This window comes from Myotis myotis, unplaced genomic scaffold (genome assembly GCF_014108235.1).
Source record: "Myotis myotis isolate mMyoMyo1 unplaced genomic scaffold, mMyoMyo1.p scaffold_m19_p_2, whole genome shotgun sequence".
Classification (NCBI taxonomy): Eukaryota; Metazoa; Chordata; class Mammalia; order Chiroptera; family Vespertilionidae; genus Myotis; species Myotis myotis.
In genome coordinates, this window is record NW_023416324.1 from 26780236 (window position 1) to 26799356 (window position 19121).

The following is a 19121-nucleotide window of genomic DNA, read 5'->3' on the forward strand; positions in this document are numbered from 1 at the left end:
AGAAGGAAGGAAGGAAGGAAGGAAGGAAGGAAGGAAGGAGGGGGAGGGGGGAGGGAGGGAGGGAAGAAAAGAAGGAAGGAAGGAAGGAAGGAAGGAAGGAAGGAAGGGGGGAGGGGGGAGGGAGGGAGGGAAGGAAGGAAGGAAGGAAGGAATGAAGAAGGAAGGAAGGAAGGAAGGGGGAGGGGAGGGAGGGAGGGGAGGGAAGGAGGGAAGGAAGGAAGGAGGAATGAAGGAAGGGGGAGGGGGAGGGAAGGGAGGGAAGGAAGGAAGGAAGGAAGGAAGGGGAAGAAGAAGAGAGAGAGAGAGAGAGAGAGAGAGAGAGAGAAAGGAATTTAAATTCTGATACATGCTATAACATTGTTGTAACATGCTTTAGTGAAGTAAAACACAAAAGAACACATATTGTATGGTTCCACTCTCATGGAATATCTAGAATAGGCAAATTCATAGAGGCAAGTAGATTAGAGTTTACTAAGGGCAGGGGAAAGGAGGCAATGAAGAATTAATTGCTAAAGGGTACAAAGTTTCTGTGTGGGGTGATGAAAAAGTTTTTTTTTAATTTATCATATATATATTGATTTCAGAGAGGAAGGGCAAGGGAGAGGATAATAGAGACATCAATGATGAGAGAAAATCATTGATCGGGAGGCAGCCGCACACTGGGATCCAGCCCACAACCTTGGCCTATGCCCTGACAGGGAATCCAACCCTGACCTCTCTTCTGGGTTCATAGGTCAACGTTCAACCACTGAGCCACGCTGGCCTGGCCACAATTTTTAAAAATTAATGTAATATATATATAAAAACATTGAATTATAGTTTAAATGGGTGTATTGAATGGTATGTGAATTATATTTCAAGAAAATATTTTAACATATTTTTTTATTGATTTCACAGAGGAAGGGAGATAGAAACATCAATGATGAGAATCATTGATTGGCTGCCTCTTGCATGCCCGCTACTGGGGGGTAATAGAGCCCAACCCAGGCATATGCCCTTGGTCGGAATCGAACCTGGACCTTTTAGTCTGCAGGCCGAGGCTCTATCCACTGAGCCAAACCGGTTTCGGCAAGAAGACTTTTTTTAATGGGGGGAGGGGGCAGTTTCCTCTCCTTCCATGATTGTACTTCATCAACAGCTCCTGCCCATCTTTTTTTGCCTTCTCCCTTCCTGTCTAGGCCTTTCCTCTCATTTGGTTCAGAATTACTGCGAGAAACGGGATAATGACCATTAGTATCCTGGAGGCAGCCAATCGGCGTTGCGTTCTCACATGAATGTTTGAACGCAACAACCAGGATCAAGCCTGAGTGACGCAAGACTCTTGCCAATGGCAGGGCTGGGGAGGGGGTTATACCCCCAGTCATTTAAGTCACACTGTCCCTAGGACGGGGCGCCGAGAGGATGTCTAGAAAATTTAACACTGCTGGTTGTGGTATGACTTGTTAGTGAGGAGGCAAAACGAAAGCCAGGGGACCAGAAAACGGTGGTTGCAATGATCCAGGACGGACAGAGTGGTGGCTTGAATAAGGGTGGTAGCAGCGGGGAGAAGATGGTAGTAGAAGTGGGGGAGCGAAGGGGAGATTGGTCAGGCAGAAGCTGTTGAACTGGGTCGGGCTGCTCAGTGGGAGGCGCAGAGGTAATAGGTTGAGGATCCGCGTCCAGAGGGCAATACGCGAGGTGCGCGTAGTCCAGAACTTACGACGGAGGCCGGCCGCGGGCGGGGCGCGCGGAGAGGGAAGCGCAGTCAGCCTCCGGGGCCCCGGTTCCCGAGCCGGTCGCTCCCGGGCTGCCCTCCGCCGCCTCGCCATGGCGGGCCCGAGCCCCGGCGCGGCGCTGGAGACCCCGCGGCAGCTACTGGGTCGAATCCGCTTCCTGGCGGAGGCCGCGCAGAGCCTCCGCGCCGGACGGCCGCTGCCCGCGGCGCTGGCTTTCGTGCCGCGCGAGGTGCTCTACAAGCTCTACAAGGACCCCGCGGGCCCGTCGCGCGTGCTGCTGCCCGTGTGGGAGGCGGAGGGCCTGGGACTGCGCGTGGGAGCGGCGGGCCCGGCCCCAGGTCCCGGCTCCGGGCCCCTGCGCGCTGCCCGCAACAGCATCGAGCTGCGGCGCGGCTCCTGCGTGCGCACCACCGGCGAGGAGCTGTGCAACGGCCACGGGCTCTGGGTGAAGCTGACCAAGGTGCGCCCGGCCCGCCCTGAGCCCCGCACCGGTCCCCGGAGCTGGGAGGCCCCGGCTGTCCCCCACCCTCCCGCACGGAGCTGGCATTGCGTCCGGTGCCCTTTGCCTTGGGCTGGGCAGCTCCCCGACGCCTGCCCCCATCTGACGCCTCCCGCAGGAGCAGCTGGCCGAGCACCTGGGCGACTGCGGGCTGGACGAAGGCTGGCTGCTGGTGTGCCGCCCGGCCGAGGGCGGGGCCCGCCTGGTGCCCATCGACACTCCCGACCACCTGCAGCGGCGCCAGCAGCTCTTCGGCGTGGACTACCGCCCGCTGCTCAGGTGCTGCACGGGGGGGGGGGGGGGGGGGGGGCTGGCCGCCGGTGGGCCGGGCCGGAGAGTTGGAAAGTGGTCTGGCGCCGCCCTTTAGGTGGGATCGGAGCGAAGGTCGGGTTTTGAGCAGGAAGGGGAGAGGCCTGAAGAGGGGGTGAGGCGGGTGGTGTCGTTTGGAGGAGTTGGAGCTCTGGTGAAGGTTCCAGGCCTTGGGGCATCGTCCTGCTGCGCACTGATGTCTCCCCATCCCACCCCCCAGATGGGAGCAGGTGGTGGACCTGACTTACTCCCATCGCCTGGGAGCGAGGCCCCAGCCCGCGGAGGCCTACACGGAAGCTGTTCAAAGGCTGCTGTGAGTGAGCTGGGCGGGATGGGGAGGAGGAGCCCAGGTCTGGGCCCGCCCTCATGCAGGATTTGGGATTGCTTAGCTATGTGCCCCCGACGTGGACCTACGAGTGCGACGAGGACCTGATCCACTTCTTGTACGACCACCTGGGCAAGGAGGATGAGAACCTGGGGAGCGTGAAGCAGTATGTGGAGAGCATAGACGTCTCCTCCTACACGGTGGGTGCTGGGCCTCCTCCCCCCCCAAGTAAGAGGCTGTCACATCTTCCTTGACCCAGAACCCTCACCTCTAGACTCGGGTTAAACCTGAATCCCCATAGGCCAGACTCAGTGCAGCCCCCCATCTGGGAAATTCTATAGGAACCCCTAGACCAGTGGTTCTCAACCTGTGGGTCGCGATCCCTTTGGGGGTTGAACGACCCTTTCACAGGGGTCGCCTAAGACCATCGGAAAACACAAGTAATTACATATTGTTTTTGTGATTAATCACTATGCTTTAATTATGTTCAATTTGTAACAATGAAATTGGGGGTCACCACAACATGAGGAACTGTATTAAAGGGCCACGGCATTAGGAAGGTTGAGAACCACTGCCCTAGACAGTTCCACTCATACCGGCTTCACATTTAACCCAGATCCACTGTGTCATCTCTCCTCCCTGACCCAAAGCACACTCCCAGTGCAGGGGATGGGGTAAACACTGATTCCACCCCCCTGTCCTTCCCCAGGAGGAGTTCAATGTGTCCTGTCTGACAGACAGCAATGCAGACACCTACTGGGAGAGCGATGGGTCCCAGTGCCAGCACTGGGTGCGGCTTACCATGAAAAAGGGCACCATTGTCAAGTGAGTGGGCTCTGAGTAGGACACAGTGGGTGCGCCATGTGTCTGTGGGTGTACAGAGACCCACATGTGTACTCTGACCCCCTAGGAAGCTGCTTCTCACAGTTGATACCACAGATGACAACTTCATGCCTAAGCGGGTGGTGGTCTATGGGGGCGAAGGAGACAACCTGAAGAAGCTGAGTGACGTGAGCATTGACGAGTGAGCAAGCTGGCCTGGGTGGGAGGTGGGGTATGATCCTAGCAGTGGGGATGGCCCAGCTTGGAAGGTTGGGTGAGATCCCAGAGATCCTTGAAGGCAAGGAGTACCCAAAGTATCTAACATCTGTCTCCTCAGGACTCTGATCGGGGATGTCTGTGTCCTGGAGGATATGACTGTCCACCTTCCAATCATTGAGATCCGCATTGTGGAGTGCCGAGGTGGGGCTTAAGGTTATAAGGAGGGAAAAGGAGCCCCACTGTGTAGATGGGGCTGGAAGTGAATGTGGAGAAGGCGGTGGGCTTAGAGTTGAGATGAAGGCGATAGCTGAACTAACTCCAGGATTTGAAACTTTGGGGCCTGAGCCAGGTGTAAGGTACCAGGGTATAGACCTGCCTTACAGCCATAGAGATTTTAAGGCTCACCTGGAAGAGGCACCGAGATGGGACCCACAGGCTTTCCAACAGATATAATGGTGGACGGAAGAACCAGCAAAGAATATAATAATTAGAAATAGGTAAGTAGAAGGGGATCTCAAAGGTCCCAAGTAATTAGGGGCAAAAGGTGACAAAAGGCTGAGCATTAAGGAGACATTCTCAAGACTGAAGGCCAAGGAGGCAACAGGCACAGCAAGTGACCTCACTGTCTCCTTCCCCCAGATGACGGGATTGATGTGCGTCTTCGAGGGGTCAAGATCAAGTCATCTAGACAGCGGGAGCTCGGGTTGAATGCAGACCTTTTCCAGCCCGCCAGCCTGGTGCGATATCCACGCCTGGAAGGCACTGACCCAGAAGTCCTATACCGCAGAGCTGTTCTCCTGCAGAGGTGGCTGTGGTCCTGGGCCCGCCAGGCCCTCCCCCTCCCTTCCCCCTATCCTGTCTATGTGGAGGAGTTCCCCAGGTCTTATACTGTAAGCTGTTCAACTTCAAGTGTCAGAGCAGCCCTGGGCCCTGGCTATAACTACCTGTGTGTTGGGGATTGAGGGGGTCTGACATCCATGCCAAACTCATCAGCTGCAGTTACCTTTACCCACCCACCCCAGATTCATAAAGATCCTAGACAGCGTCCTGCACCACCTGGTACCTGCCTGGGACCACACGCTGGGCACCTTCAGTGAGATTAAGGTGAGCCTAGCCCATCCAGTGCTGGTCTTGGCAGTGGGCTCCCCCTTTCTGCTCATGCAGTCGTTCACTCTTCAGCAGAGAGTTCTTAAAACCTAACCTAGGCCTGGACCTTTGCTGGGCTCTGGGTACATAGGAAGAAAGCCAGAGGCAAATAGTCAAATTTAGTCTTTCTGGTGCTATTCCCCAGATAGTCTGTGGAATACACAAGCGCTGGTGGAGGAAAGGTGACAGCATGGATAGAACAGGTTGCATAAAAGGTGTATACTGGTAGTTCCTAGCAACTTTAGATGAACTGAGAGGCATCCTAGCAGCATCTAGATGATGTGATTATAGCATGGGGATGAGGCTGGGAGGGAGTGGGCAGGAAGCAGGCTCTGGTAGCAGAGGGCACTGAGGACCAGGCTGTGAAGCAGGGACTTTGTCCCAGGTCATTGAAGCCATTGAAAGGTTTTAAGTGAGTTATGACAAAGTTGGAGTTTTTCTGTTTTAGAAAGCTCCCCCTGGTGGCTGTCTAAGGGAGGGACTGGAAACATGGACAGGGATGGACTAGGCTTGCGCTGGAATGGTGGAATTGGGTCCAGGCATAGAGGAAGGTTCCAGGGCCTGGACAGAGGCTGACTGCCTACCAGTCCTGCTCTGGTTACCTTTTCTCACCAGCAAGTGAAGCAGTTCCTGCTGCTGTCACATCAGCGGCCAAGCCTGGTGGCCCAGTGCCTGCGTGACTCAGAGAGCAGCAAGCCCAGTTTCATGCCACGCCTGTACATCAATCGGCGCCTTGCTATGGAACACCGTGCCTGCCCCTTAAGGGATCCCGCCTGCAAGAATGCTGTCTTCACCCAGGTCTGGACTACCTGAGCTTGTACTGAGGGAGGGCCAGTAAGGGGCTTAGGAGGCTGGGTCAAGAGGGACCTGAGTAAGGTCTTTGGGCAAGAATGGGGCTAGGTCTTGACACAGGCTCCTGCAACTCCCTCCTCTTTCCCCTGCCCCAGGTTTATGAAGGCCTCAAGCCCTCTGACAAGTATGAAAAGCCCCTGGACTACAGGTATGGCATGAGGCTGAATGATTTACTCAGAGTAGATGTGTCCGTACACACCCACACACTGCCTCTGGCACCCCTCACACTACCCCTCTGTAGCCCTACTCCTGGCTGGTGCCTGGGTTGATGAATTGTCCTGAGCCCTAGCCCAGCATGATGACAGAGGTCCACCCCCATTTACAGGTGGCCCATGCGCTATGACCAGTGGTGGGAGTGTAAATTCATTGCAGAAGGCATTATTGACCAAGGTGAGGCCCTGAGGGAGGGTAATAACCACCCTGCCCTAGTTAGAGTGGTAGGGGCTTCTGAGGGCCCGCTTTTATTATTCCATTATGGGGGCTGGAGCTCTTGAGTGCCCCAGCTGAGGGCATCTCTCTGTCATTGCAGGGGGTGGTTTCCGGGATAGCCTGGCAGACATGTCAGAAGAGTTGTGTCCTAGCTCGGCAGACACCCCTGTGCCTCTGCCCTTCTTTGTGCGCACGGCCAACCAGGTACTCCCACCCTTACCTCCAAGTTGTTTCTGCTGTTTTGTCTCTGCAAACCTCCCAGGTACCAGGCTGAGCTAGAGAGGGAGCAGAAGAGGGTCCAAGTTGCCCAGGACAGCCTCTGGGCAGATAGGGAGGGGAGAGCCATTATACATTCAGAGGGATCATTCAGGGCCCCCAGGGAAAGGTGTTCAGGGAAGTCTTTGGGAAATCTCAGACAAGAAAGTAGGTCCACCCCATGCCATGCTGACAACCCTATCTCGGGGGCAGGGCAATGGCACAGGTGAGGCCCGGGACATGTATGTGCCCAACCCCTCCTGCCGAGACTTTGCCAAGTACGAGTGGATTGGACAGCTGATGGGGGCTGCCCTTCGGGGTAAGGAGTTCCTGGTGAGTAGCCTAACCTGCACCCCATCAGATCAGCCCTGGACCCTGGAAGGAAGAAGGACCAGCCAAACCTGGGCAGCTCAGGATGAGAAGACATTAATGACTATTTGTCCCACAGGTCCTGGCTCTGCCTGGTTTTGTGTGGAAGCAGCTGTCTGGTGAGGAGGTGAGCTGGAGCAAGGACTTCCCAGCTGTGGATTCCGTGCTGGTGAGTCGGGCTTCGAACTAGTGTTTCCTCTGCCCAGCTCCTGAAGGTTGCTGTTCCCCAGGGCTGTCCTGAACCTTCTCTTACCACACACATGCTCCCTCTCCAATCCCATCTACTCTCATTTTCTCAATTACTATCCATATTCTGGTGACTCCTAAATCTTTACCTCTAACCCCAGTTTCTCTCTGAAGCCTGGGCCATGTATGCATCTGCCTGCTGGATGTCTGCTCTATGATGGCATCTCAAGTTCAGCACACACTTCATCTCCCCAGTTTACCGCCCTCTAGAGCTCCCTCTCCCAGAATGGCACTGCCACCCACACCTTCCCTGCTGAGGCTCTCAGGCTCCTTCTTCACTCCTCTTCCCTCACCTCCCACATTCTGTCACATCTCCTGGAATCTGTCTACTTTTCCCATCTTACTACTACCCTCCAGTTCAGGCCACCTTCCATTCTAACCCAACCACTAACTATAAAGGCTAGTGTCCCTATCTACTCTTACCCATCTGATCTCTAGCAGCCAGGTAATTTATTTCACACTCACTTAAACTCTTCAATGGCTCAGCTCTGGGATAAAATACAAAATCCAGAAAGACCTTACATGACCCATGTATAGGTGGCCACTTGGTTCACATTCAGGTTCCAACCAAACAGATTCCTTATGCCTTTTGTTCTTCCACCTTTTTCCAATATTCTTTCCCCTGGCTTCCTTGTGGCTCAGCCAATTCCTAGCCATCCTTTGGGTCTCAGTATAGATGCCATTTTCTTCAGGGTGCCTTTCCTGATCTCCAAGCCTGATTACATGTTGTCTTGTTACTTTCACAGCCCTTGACTGATCCCTTCACTTCTCTTGTGGCCTGCTTCCCTGTGAGCATCTTGAGGAAAAATGACTGTTTCCATAATGAAAAGCTGACCTTCCTGCCTCTCTCCAACCCCCAGGTGAAGCTCCTGGAAGTGATGGAAGGAATGGACAAGGAGACCTTTGAGTTCAAATTTGGGAAGGAGCTAACATTCACCACTGTACTGAGTGACCAGCAGGTGGTGGAGCTGATCCCCGGTGGTACAGGCATCGTGGTGGGATATGAGGACCGTTCCCGTTTCATCCAACTGGTACAGAAGGCACGGCTAGAAGAAAGCAAGGAACAGGTACTGCCCAGAGGCCAGGAGAACAGAGAGCTTTGGACAAGAGCCCAGAGCCCAGCCTGATAGGCCACCAGTTCCCAATCCCAAGAGCTCTGTCCCCCATCATCCCTCCGCCCCACATTCCTGCTGGTCTGTGGAATACAAAGATACTCTCAGTGCTGAGCAAAGACCATGTCCCCCATTATCTCCATGAGTGGAGGCCAAGTGGCTCCATCACACACTGAGCTGGGAGTTGTGGCTCTTCCCCAACCAGTCCTTTTCCCTCTTCCCCAGGTGGCCGCCATGCAGACAGGTTTGCTGAAGGTGGTGCCGCAGGCTGTGCTGGACTTGCTAACCTGGCAAGAGTTAGAGAAGAAGGTGTGCGGGGACCCAGAGGTCACTGTGGACGCTCTGCGCAAGCTCAGTGAGTGTGGGGCAGGGCAGGGCAGCACCGGGTAGGGCTTAAGGGCTATATCTGTTGGGACACAAGAATGAATTCTGGCCTTGTCACCACCAGCCCGATTCGAGGACTTCGAGCCATCTGACACACGGGTGCAGTATTTCTGGGAGGCACTGAACAACTTCACCAATGGTCAGTGGTAGAGGGCAGAGCAATACCTGGGTTCGACCTCACTTGTGGGATACAGTCAGGCTGGAAGTGCGGGCACTGATCTCCTTCTCCATCCAGAGGACCGGAGCCGCTTCCTCCGCTTTGTCACAGGCCGTAGCCGTCTGCCTGCACGTATCTACATCTACCCAGACAAGCTGGGGTGAGTGCGGAAGGGAGGTCTGAAGGGGCTGTGGCCAGCCTTCTGTCCAGCACCGCCCCCACCACATGTCAGACCCTGCCCTGTGCCCCTACAATTCTCCCTGATCTCTGACCCCTCCACGCCTCCAGCTGTGAGACCACAGACGCGCTGCCCGAGTCTTCCACCTGCTCCAGCACCCTCTTCCTACCGCAGTATGCCAGGTGGGTTTCCTAGGTTCGAGCCCAGAGAGTGGGGAGCGGGAGAAGGATGGCATCCTAGGGTGGCTGAAGTGCTGAAGTGTACGAATCGGAGCCCCATCACCCCTGGTAGTGATGGGGGCCTCTATACCTGGCACTGACAAACTCCCTGCCCCGGCAGCGCCAAGGTGTGCGAGGAGAAGCTCCGCTATGCGGCTTACAACTGTGTGGCCATCGACACCGACATGAGCCCTTGGGAGGAGTGAGTCGGCTACCTCCTGTGGGCCAGCAGTGTCTCATTGGGCCTTGCCTGGGGCAAGACACCACAGCTGGGGCAGGATGTGAGTGGATGCACTCAGAAAAAGCCAGCACGCACAGCCTCTGTGTGCAGCTGCAGTGCGGGCGGTGAGCTGACACTGGTGGCCCAGCCCCGCAGGCGCACAAGCCCTATGCGTGCTCGGCTTGCTTGCAGAGTTATGTTGCCTTTGTGAGAGGGAACCGTCCACAAGCCCAGCACAAGCTGCCAGGCCTGAGTTACTTGAAGGAGGCCTTCTAGTTCCCTACTCCCCATGGACTTTGCTTCAATGTTTGGCTCCTCTCTTTTTTTATCCTTGTTTTTCTCTGGCTTCAGCCTGGACTCAAAACAAAAAATATAGAGGGTGGTGGATCTCCTCCCCAAACAAGGTATCAGGGATGGATAAGGAGTGATGGTCTTCCTTCTTAGTCACCTGCCCCAAGAATAAAGCAACTGAACACCTTCCCTCATATACTTATCTTTTCCTTTTCTCCCTCAACACCCAAGGTGTGAGCTCCCTCCTCTTCCTCCAACCCGTCTCATTGACGGGAAGTGCCACTACCTCCCCCTGGTTCAGAACCTACATCCACTCAACATTAAATCTTACTGCTACTACGCCCGTATTAATCATTCTGCCTCCCCACCAGCCTGACTCCCCATCTGCTGTTTCACTCTCAAGATTTTGCATAAGTTAAGGCCAGTTATAGCCTCTCTGAAATCTTCAATAGCTCCTCTTTACCCAACTCTAAAATAAAGCCTAGACTTTAAACCTCCTGGTAGGCCTTATGGACATCTCTGCCCCACCTCTCCCTCACAAAAGGGCCTCCAAGACACTCCATCAAAGATGTCTTGCACATGGGAAAAGTTGAATAAATGGGTGAATTCATTCCTTTGGAATGTGTTTATTGGGCTCTTGAGGAATGTTTGAGGAGACTTTTCCAGGAGTGGTGGGCTTCTTAGTGGCAAACATTTAGTCTGGAGCTGAGAGGGAAATAAAGACCCCACTACTCAGAAGGGAGGAAGAAAAAAGTTGGCCTAGCATCATCTGGGATGGGTGTGGTGCTGTGGAGGATAGGAGCCCTCCTTCAGGAACCAACTGGGCAGAAGAATTTGACATAGAGGGCAAGCCCTGAGATGGCTGATAAACCACCCGGGTCAGAATTTTGACAGAAGAGGAGGCAACAGCATTGCTGCCCACCCCCATGCTGCCTCCACAAAGTGCCCCTGAGAGAAATGCGGATACAGTCCCCTCACTCTCACAGTGGGCAGCCACCCTCAGAGGGTCCCAAGTGAAGTGGCATGTGGGGTGGTGCTAGGTGAGGAGAGTCGTGTTGCTCCCACCTTTCCCCAAGCCCTAATGCCCCTCCCCCCGGGCTGTGTGCACCCTGAGGCCTATCTCCCCATAGCTCTGAGTCTAACACCCCAGGTGAGTCTTGCAGCTGCCCAATCCCTGTGCTTTGGGTGGCCCACAGGAGACACCCCTGCTCCCGTCCTCTGGCAGCCTCTTCCATTGCCTGGAGCTAAAGGGGCTGGAGCCCTAGAGGCTTCCCCGCCACCCCCTCAGCTCTGTTCTTCCCAGCAAGTTCCCGCCCATCCGAGGCACACCTTCCTGTTTTCTGGGAAAGACCTGGCCCGCGCCAACCTGCAGGAGGCAGTCCATTTCTGTGTCTGTTACTGGCCATATGAGTCTGGTCCCTCTTTTAACAAATTGGACTCACAATGCATTATATATTTTACAGCTTGCTTTTCATTTAATCACTCAATGAATGCATCAAGCATGTATGTTAGGCACCATAGCAGGTGTAATGGATAAAATGGTGGCTAAACAGATAATTTTTGCCCTCTTGGAATTTAAACTCTTAATGGAAGAGACACATAGTAAACAAATAATGGCAAAAACATTTCATCACGTGTGTAAGAGCTCCAGGGGAGAAGTGGAGGGTACTGTTGTTAGAGGATGTACAGGATGAACGTTAAATCCTGAGGGAGAACAACCGGGCACAAAGGCCAGCTGAGGAGCATGTCCAGTTCTGGGCGAAGGAAGAGAGAAGAGACTCCAGCCTTAGAGAGCCGTTTTAGGATTTTGCAATGAGCAGCCAAGAGGACATCAAGCAGGGGAGAGACAGGATTAGATTTGGGTTTGGTAGCTGTTTAGAGAATGAACTTAGAGGGAGACACGAGGCAGGGAGTAACCCAAGCAGGAAATGATGGTCAGAGACCATTTTAATCAATATTTTTATTGACTGTATTGTATTACATTATAAGGAATTTTCATACTGTTTATTAATTTAAAGCCCTCTACAGATGGACATAAAGGTTGTTTATAAATTTTTGGTATTGGAAACTATAAATGTTACAATAAACATTCTTATGCATATATCCTTGCATACCTATTTGATTATTTCCTTAAAATAACTAAAATCCCTTCATCAAACTGCCAAATTGCCAGGATATATCAGTTTTCACTCCCTTTAGTGTCTATTTCCTAAACTCTTATCAACCTAGAGTATTAACACTTAAAAATATTGTTAGATAATTTAATGAGCTGAGAAATGAATGGTATTATTTTAATTTTCATTGTTTTGATTATTTATTATATTGAGCAATTGTTTCTCTTCTTTATGAACTGCCCTTTATGTCTTTTGTCTGTTTTTTCTGTTGGTTTGATTATACTTTTCTGGTTCATTGATTGATTGATTGATTTTGATTTTGAAAGTACGCTTATTAAAGCTGGGGACAGTGAAACAAGGAAAGGCCTAGGATAGAAGAAGCAACAGGAGAGAACCTAAGTGGGGGTGCATTGGCTGTTTAGAAATGTGAGGAGAAAAAAGTGAGCCAAAGGAGGCCTTGGAGACAGGTTCAGGGGGTAGCCCGGGGTGAGCTGCCACTGCCCATTGCTTCCATAGTTGCAAGTCTCATGGGGACTCTTAGAGTTTAGGAGAAAGAAAATTCACTCGAAAAGGAAATTCGAGTAGGTGTGTGTTCCCAGGAGGGCACACATTTTCTTACTGATTTATAACAATCTTTGCATAGTACTAAAATAAAAAGTCCATTGTACTAAAATAAGGCAACGTGCTAAGTGCTATACATCTGTTATCTATTTTATCTTCTGTACAGTTCTATGAAGTAAGTACTATTAGTATGTCCACTTCTAGATGAGAAATGAAATAAGTAACTTGCCTGGGTCACATAAGTAGTAATTGATGAACCTAGAAATTGGATGATGGTCTGCCAGCTCCACAGCCTGCTGATGTGGTAACTAAGGTGCTTTAACTTCTATATTAACCCCTTCGTTGTGTCAGATGTTGTCATTGTTTTTCCAGTCTGTACTTTGACATTTAATTTCATAAGTATTCTTTCCTAATATACAAAATTTTAAATTTTTATGATTTCAGAATCTTTATGGAAGGAACCATTTATTGGATATATACTAGGGGAGACAATATAGTAAACTAGTTAAGAGCACATTCTCTAGAGTCAGCTTGCCTGCATTCATATCCTAGCTTTACCACATCCTAGCTGTTAACCAGTGTCCTCAGCTTTCTTTTTTTTTAAGTACCTATTCTTTTACCATTGATTTGAAATGCTACCTTTTCACATACTTATCATTTTATGGTAAACTTTTATATATAAGAAATCCTCATTTTGCACAGTACAGTAATGCCAAAACTGTTAAAATGACCCTGCAAGTTGAAGCCAAGCAAAGAAATCTTAATAACCAATGGAAGAAATTACTATTGTTCTGTGACCTTTAAAATTTCTTGTCAAACATTAAAAACACTCTTACTATCAATTATAAATGTATAGGGAAATGGGAAAAATAGTAAAACTAATATTTAGTATATTGTAATCTGAAGCACTTACAAAAATTGAGAATTAAAATGTTTTTCTTTGTAAAAAACTTTCCAAGGATAGTTTGAACAGTGTTTGCCTCTTTTTTCTTGTCTTATAATATGAAGCAAGCATCTTCACTATGCATGAATTGTCATGCTCCTTTTTAAGTTTGGATCAGCTCCCAACATTTTATTCTTTGGAATTTAAACCTCACGAAATATCTCTGAGAATTCCTTTAATGTGAAGTTTTTTGTTGGTGTCACTTCCTCTGGGACATTTTCATCCTTTTTGTGTAGTGACTAATCACCAACAAACTGAAAGAAGTGACATGATTCACTGCTCATGATGTACATCCAAAAAGTTGATTGACATTTTTGACAGTAATCTCATTGCTTTAAGGGAGGAGAGAACTTTTGGAGGACCACCATTTTTACTGATGTCAGCCATTCCTTTTGTTATTTGCTTCTAAATTTATTTGATAGAAAGTTGTAGCCCTAGCTGGTTTGACTCAGTGGATAGAGCATCAGCCTGCAGACTGAAGGGTCCCGGGTTTGATTCTGGTCAAGGGCGCATGCCCAGGTTGTGGGCTCGATCCCTAGTAGGGAGCATGCAAGAGGCAGCCAATCAATGATACTCCATAATCATTGATGTTTCTCTCTCTGTGTCTCTCCCTTCCTCTCTGAAATCAATAAAAAAAAAAAAAAATTTTTAAAGGAAATTCTGTGTACTTGAAAGGAAATATTAAAGTCCTAATTAATGAAGGTTCTTGCCAAGATCTCTATATAAACACTGTAGCATCATTTGCTAACTTACCATGATTCTATTAGGCAACTGCTGGGCCTGTGTACAAAAACAAAACATAAATATTTTTATGCCTGCAGTTGGTTGCCAAAGTAGAGTTTCTCTTTCCCCTCTAAAAATAATAATTCCTGCCCCATTGACAAGTCCACAGCCAAATGGAGTAGATGAATATTGTGACATGGCCAGCAAATTCCCAAAGAGAGATCTCTTGCAGATAGACTGTGGGAAGAGTATTTCTGAGCCAAGGCCCAACTTTTGAAAGGTTTCTTTTGTCTCCCATTGTTCAAAGAGACCTTCAGAGATTGACCTTCTGAAACTGTTCCCCACAACATACAAACACATACACACAAATGCCTCTGGCAGAAGAAATGTGAGCAGGAAACAAACAGGGAACAGCCTGTGTTCAGTAAGCATTTATCAAGTACTTCCCATGTGACTAATAAATAAAAATAAACAATAAGCATGAGGTTAGGCATGAGAGATAATAATATAGACTGACGTCATAAGAAGGAATGTTCAGGAGACGAGATCTCAGTGACCCCAGCCCTCAGCCCAGTTTTCCCAACACCAAATGGAAAGTCAGGAAAACATTTAAAAATGTTTAATTCATTCACTATTATTTACTTAGCATGTCCCAAGTCCTGTGATATGAAATGTCCTGTTCTGGAAAGAGGAGCAAGTAAGATATAGCCTCAAAGGGTTTCCAGTGTGATAGAGAAGACATGGAAAAGGGGATGACAGTCCTTTATGGTGAGTGCCATAGGTAAGCACTAGAAACAGTGGGAGCCAGAAAGAAGGAATCCACAGACAGCAGCTCTTAAAGTAAGACACTTGCAGGGTATCTGTCAGGTCAAAACTATTTTCTTAATAATATTAAGACACTATTTGCCTCTTTTATTGTATTGATATTGACACTGATGGTGCAAAAGCAATAATGTGAAACTGCTGGTGCTCTGCATGGATCAAAGCAGTGATACCACACTGTGTTCATAGTTACTTACACACACTTGCAATAAAAATAATAAAGCAAAGTAAGTTTCACTTAAGAATGTCTTTGATAATGCAATAAAATAATTTTATTAAATTTGCTCATTGGGTACATTTCTTTTTAATATTCTGTGATGAAATAGGAAATGTACATACTAAAGAAGTATGATGATTTGTCTCCAGAAAAAGCACTTACCTGAATGTTTGATATGTGAACTACTGCTTTTTTCATAGAACACTATATTTACTTGAAAGAACAATTGACAATATATGGCCAACAAATGATCAAAATGGAGTAAGCCAGCCACTTCAAGGAAAACCACTAACAGTATTTGTTGCCAATGATAATAGTTGAGCTTTCAAAAGAAAATCAGAAGTTTGGAAAAGTTGTATCTGTCATTATCAGCTTGCCAGCTTTCCAATATTTAAGGACTTTTCTGATGAAATTAGTGGTGACAGTAACAAATGTTATTTTAAAAATATTGTATGGGGGGCAAGGGACTGTGGGGGTCAAGTGGGGGGAAAAGGACATATATAATACTTTCAACAATAAAGAATTATTTTAAAAATAAGTAAAAATAAAAACATTGTATAAATTAAGGGCAAGAGAAATAAAGGAAAAATAAACAAATGGGACTACATCAAACTAAAAAGCTTCTGCACAGCAGAAGAAACCAGCATCAAAATGAAAAAGGAACCACTGTATGGGAGGACATATTTGCTAATGATACATCTGATAAGGAGTTAACTTCCAAAATATATAAAATACTCATACAACTCAACAGAAGGAAGACAATCCAATTAAAAAATGGGCAGTCCTGCCCTAACCGGTTTGGCTCAGCGGATAGAGCATTGGCCTACGGACTGAAGGGTCCTAGGTTCGATTCCGGTCAAGGGCATGTACCTTGGTTGCGGGCACATCCCCAGTAGGGGGCATGCAAGAGGCAGCTGAATCAATGTTTCTCATCGATGTTTCTAACTGTATCCCTCTCCCTCTCTGTAAAAAATCAATAAAATATATACATTTTTTTTTAAAAAAATGGGCAGTCCGGTTGATGTGGTTCAGTTGGTTGAGCATCATCCCATGCACTAGGAGGCTGTTGGTTCGATTCCCAGTCAGGGCACATGCCCAGGTTGCAGGCTTGATTTCCAGTAGGGGCTGTGCTGGAGGCAGCCGATCAATGTTTCTCTGTCCTTGATGTTTCTATCTTTCCCTCTCCCTCTCTGAAATCAATGAAAACTTATTTTTTTTAAATGGACTTGAACAGACACTTCTCCAAAGAGGACATACAAATAGCCAAGAGACTTATGAAAAAATGTTCATCACTAATCATCAGAGAGATGCAAATTAAAATGACAATAAGGTATCACCTCATACCTGCCAGAACAACAAGTGCTGGCCAAGTTATGGAGAAAAAAGAACCCTAGAACACTGCTGGTGGGAATGCAGACTGGTGCAGCCATTATGAAAACAGTATGGCGTTTTCTCAAAAAAAAAAAAAAAAAAAAAAATGGAACTGCCATTTGACCCAGTGATCCCACTTACAGGAATATAACCTAAGAATCTCAAAACACTAACCAGAAAGAATAATGCACCCCTATGTTATTTATAATAGCTAAGATCTGGAAACAGCCCAAATGCCCATCAGTAGATGAGTGGATAAAAAAGCTGTGGTACATTTACACAGTGGAATACTATGTAGCTGTGAAAAAGAAGGATATCTTATCCTTTGAGACAACATGGAAGGACCTGGAGAGTATTATGCTAAGTGAAATGAGCCAATCAGAGAAAGATAAGCATCACAGGATTTCACTCATATGTGGAATCTAATTAATAAAAGAAACTGATGATTGTCAAGGGTGGGGGGAAAAAGGGACACATATGTAATACCCTTTGTAAGACTGCAAGCAATAAAATTGAAAAAAAAAATGAAAAAAAAATAAAATAAAGAAAAAAAATAAATAAATAAAAGAAACTGATGAACAAAATAGATCCAAAGACATGGAAGCGTGGAACAGACTGACAAATCTCAGAAGGAAGGGGAGACAGGGGAGGAGGGAGACAGATTAACCAAAGAAGTTATATGCATAACCCACGGTCAGACACTAGTGCAGTGAAGCCCTAAGGGGGATGAAAGGGGTTGATGCGGGGGGAGGGAGGGGGGCATCTGTAATACTTTCAACAATAAAGATAAATTTTAAAAAATATTGTCAACATTGGGAGGATCTGCATAACTCAGTGAACCAATATTTTACAAATGATCAGTGCATCAAGTTGCAAAATTAAGCATGGGTAAAATGTCCACTCAAAGTGCAAGTATTATAACAGTACAAAATGTTCATTGATATAATGATTCTACATTGCAACTAATCTTTACAAGCTATCACTGAGTTTTGGTGTAGTATCAAAGATGAATACCTACAACTATTTGACAAAGCTATTAAAATATCTCTCTTCCAATTACCTATCTGTGTGAGGTCAGTTTTTCATCATACAATTCAGCCAAAACAATGTATCACAACTGATGGGAAAATCCAACTATTTTCTACTTAGCCAAACGTTAAAGAGATCTGTAAAGGCAAAACCATGACATTCTTCTCAATAAAATATTTTATTTTGAAAACATAGTTATATGTTTTCATAAAAATGTTATTTATGTTCCCATGTAGTAGTTTTATTATTTTTATTTTTTAAATGAATAGTTTTTCTAATTTCTCAATTTAAATTGTTAATATGGTAAATGTCAATAAATATAATTCATATAAACAAAAGTTCTTGGGAGGTCTCAATAATTTTTAAGAGTGTAAAGGGTCCAGAGACCAAAAAGTTTAAAAACCACTGCCCTGAGAGAATAATTTAAAATGAGTTTAAATGCAGCGATCCCTCAACTACTTTCCCTCAACTAGTTCCCTGAAAACTTTTGCTAGTTCAAACACGAGCATTTTAAATGAACACTAGATATGGAGTTGAATGTTGTCCTTGTTTTATAACTAGATCTTACTTTAAAATTATGCTATAATTTTGAAGGCTTCTGTTTGCTTGAGCTTATACTAAAGAGAGAGAGAATCTTGCCGCAGAAGGAAAAAGTAGTTAAATTTCGGGCCTTTTGTAGTCAAATCAATCACACCATGGCTCGCTTTTACCAATACACTCAGTGTTATAGTTGAGTTAAAATAAATAAGTATGCAATAACGGATCACCAGCAGCATAAAGTGAAGGAGGAGGCAGTGCTGGAATAAGGCTGGTTTATGGATATGGCCTCAGGTCTTTCTTTTTAGTAGGATTGCAGCTGAGCTTCTATTCTCTGGGGACAATTACAAGTTCTGTCTTTCTCACTGACTGCTGTATCCCCACCAGCTAGCATCTAAGACTGCTTTGCACATGTTAGGCACTCAATAAATACTGTTAAATGAAGTTAAACTCCTTTTCTTTTCTTTTTTATTACAGAAATTAGACTGCCTCCTAACTGACAGAGAGCTAAAGCAACTCAACGTTTAGCGATAGATATATCTGGGCCGGTGTGGCTCCGTGGTTGAGCTTCGACCTATGAACCAGGATGTCTCAGCAGAATTCCTGGGCTTGATTCCCCGTGGGGGGGGGGGGGGCGGGGGTGCAGGAGGCTGCCCATCAGGAGGCTTCCAAAATATTGGGAAATTGCAGGAATGTGTGGGAAAGAGAGAATGACCATTGTTCTTGTAATCTACTGCAATTTAACAAACCACCCTAAACTTACTACTTAAAACAATTATTTTATCATCTCTCACAATTGTTGGAGTTGTCTAGACTCAGGTGTTTGTGCAGTTGCAGCCTCTTAAATAGTCTCTCTGCTTCCAGGGTGATCCTTCCCAAACCTGTCATATTATGTCCCTTCTATTTAATTCAGGGTCCTCACAATGGCCTATAAGGCCCACAGGATCTGAATTCTCCGCCTTTTCCCCTATTGCCTCTCCGACCTCCTGGGCCATCATCCATCTCCCGCAGCTTACCTCCCTTCAGTCCTGTTGGCTTCTTTGGGTGCTCTTCGAACA

At 47.5% G+C, this 19121-nt stretch overlaps 1 protein-coding gene across 5 annotated transcripts; it reads left to right on the forward strand.

Annotated features, from left to right (window-relative positions):
- Positions 1-1725: 1725 nt before the first annotated feature.
- Positions 1726-19028, forward strand: HECTD3 (HECT domain E3 ubiquitin protein ligase 3). 5 transcript variants are annotated; one of them, XM_036350537.1, is made up of 22 exons: positions 1727-2175; positions 2333-2493; positions 2744-2836; positions 2913-3048; positions 3558-3673; positions 3759-3872; positions 4008-4090; positions 4529-4694; positions 4912-4993; positions 5651-5833; positions 5983-6035; positions 6213-6277; positions 6417-6520; positions 6785-6904; positions 7020-7109; positions 8047-8253; positions 8524-8653; positions 8747-8821; positions 8918-8999; positions 9128-9199; positions 12588-12596; positions 18977-19028. In XM_036350537.1, exons 1-22 carry the CDS (start codon positions 1807-1809, stop codon positions 19011-19013), a joined length of 2547 nt encoding a protein of 848 aa, XP_036206430.1. In that variant the 5' UTR covers positions 1727-1806; the 3' UTR covers positions 19014-19028. The 5 variants fall into 5 exon arrangements, with proteins under 5 accessions (XP_036206428.1, XP_036206430.1, XP_036206433.1 ...); XM_036350540.1 differs by lacking the exon at positions 18977-19028 and adding an exon at positions 18541-18562; XM_036350535.1 differs by lacking the exons at positions 12588-12596; positions 18977-19028 and adding an exon at positions 15327-15540 and having other exon boundaries at positions 1726-2175.
- The last annotated feature ends 93 nt before the right edge of the window (positions 19029-19121 follow it).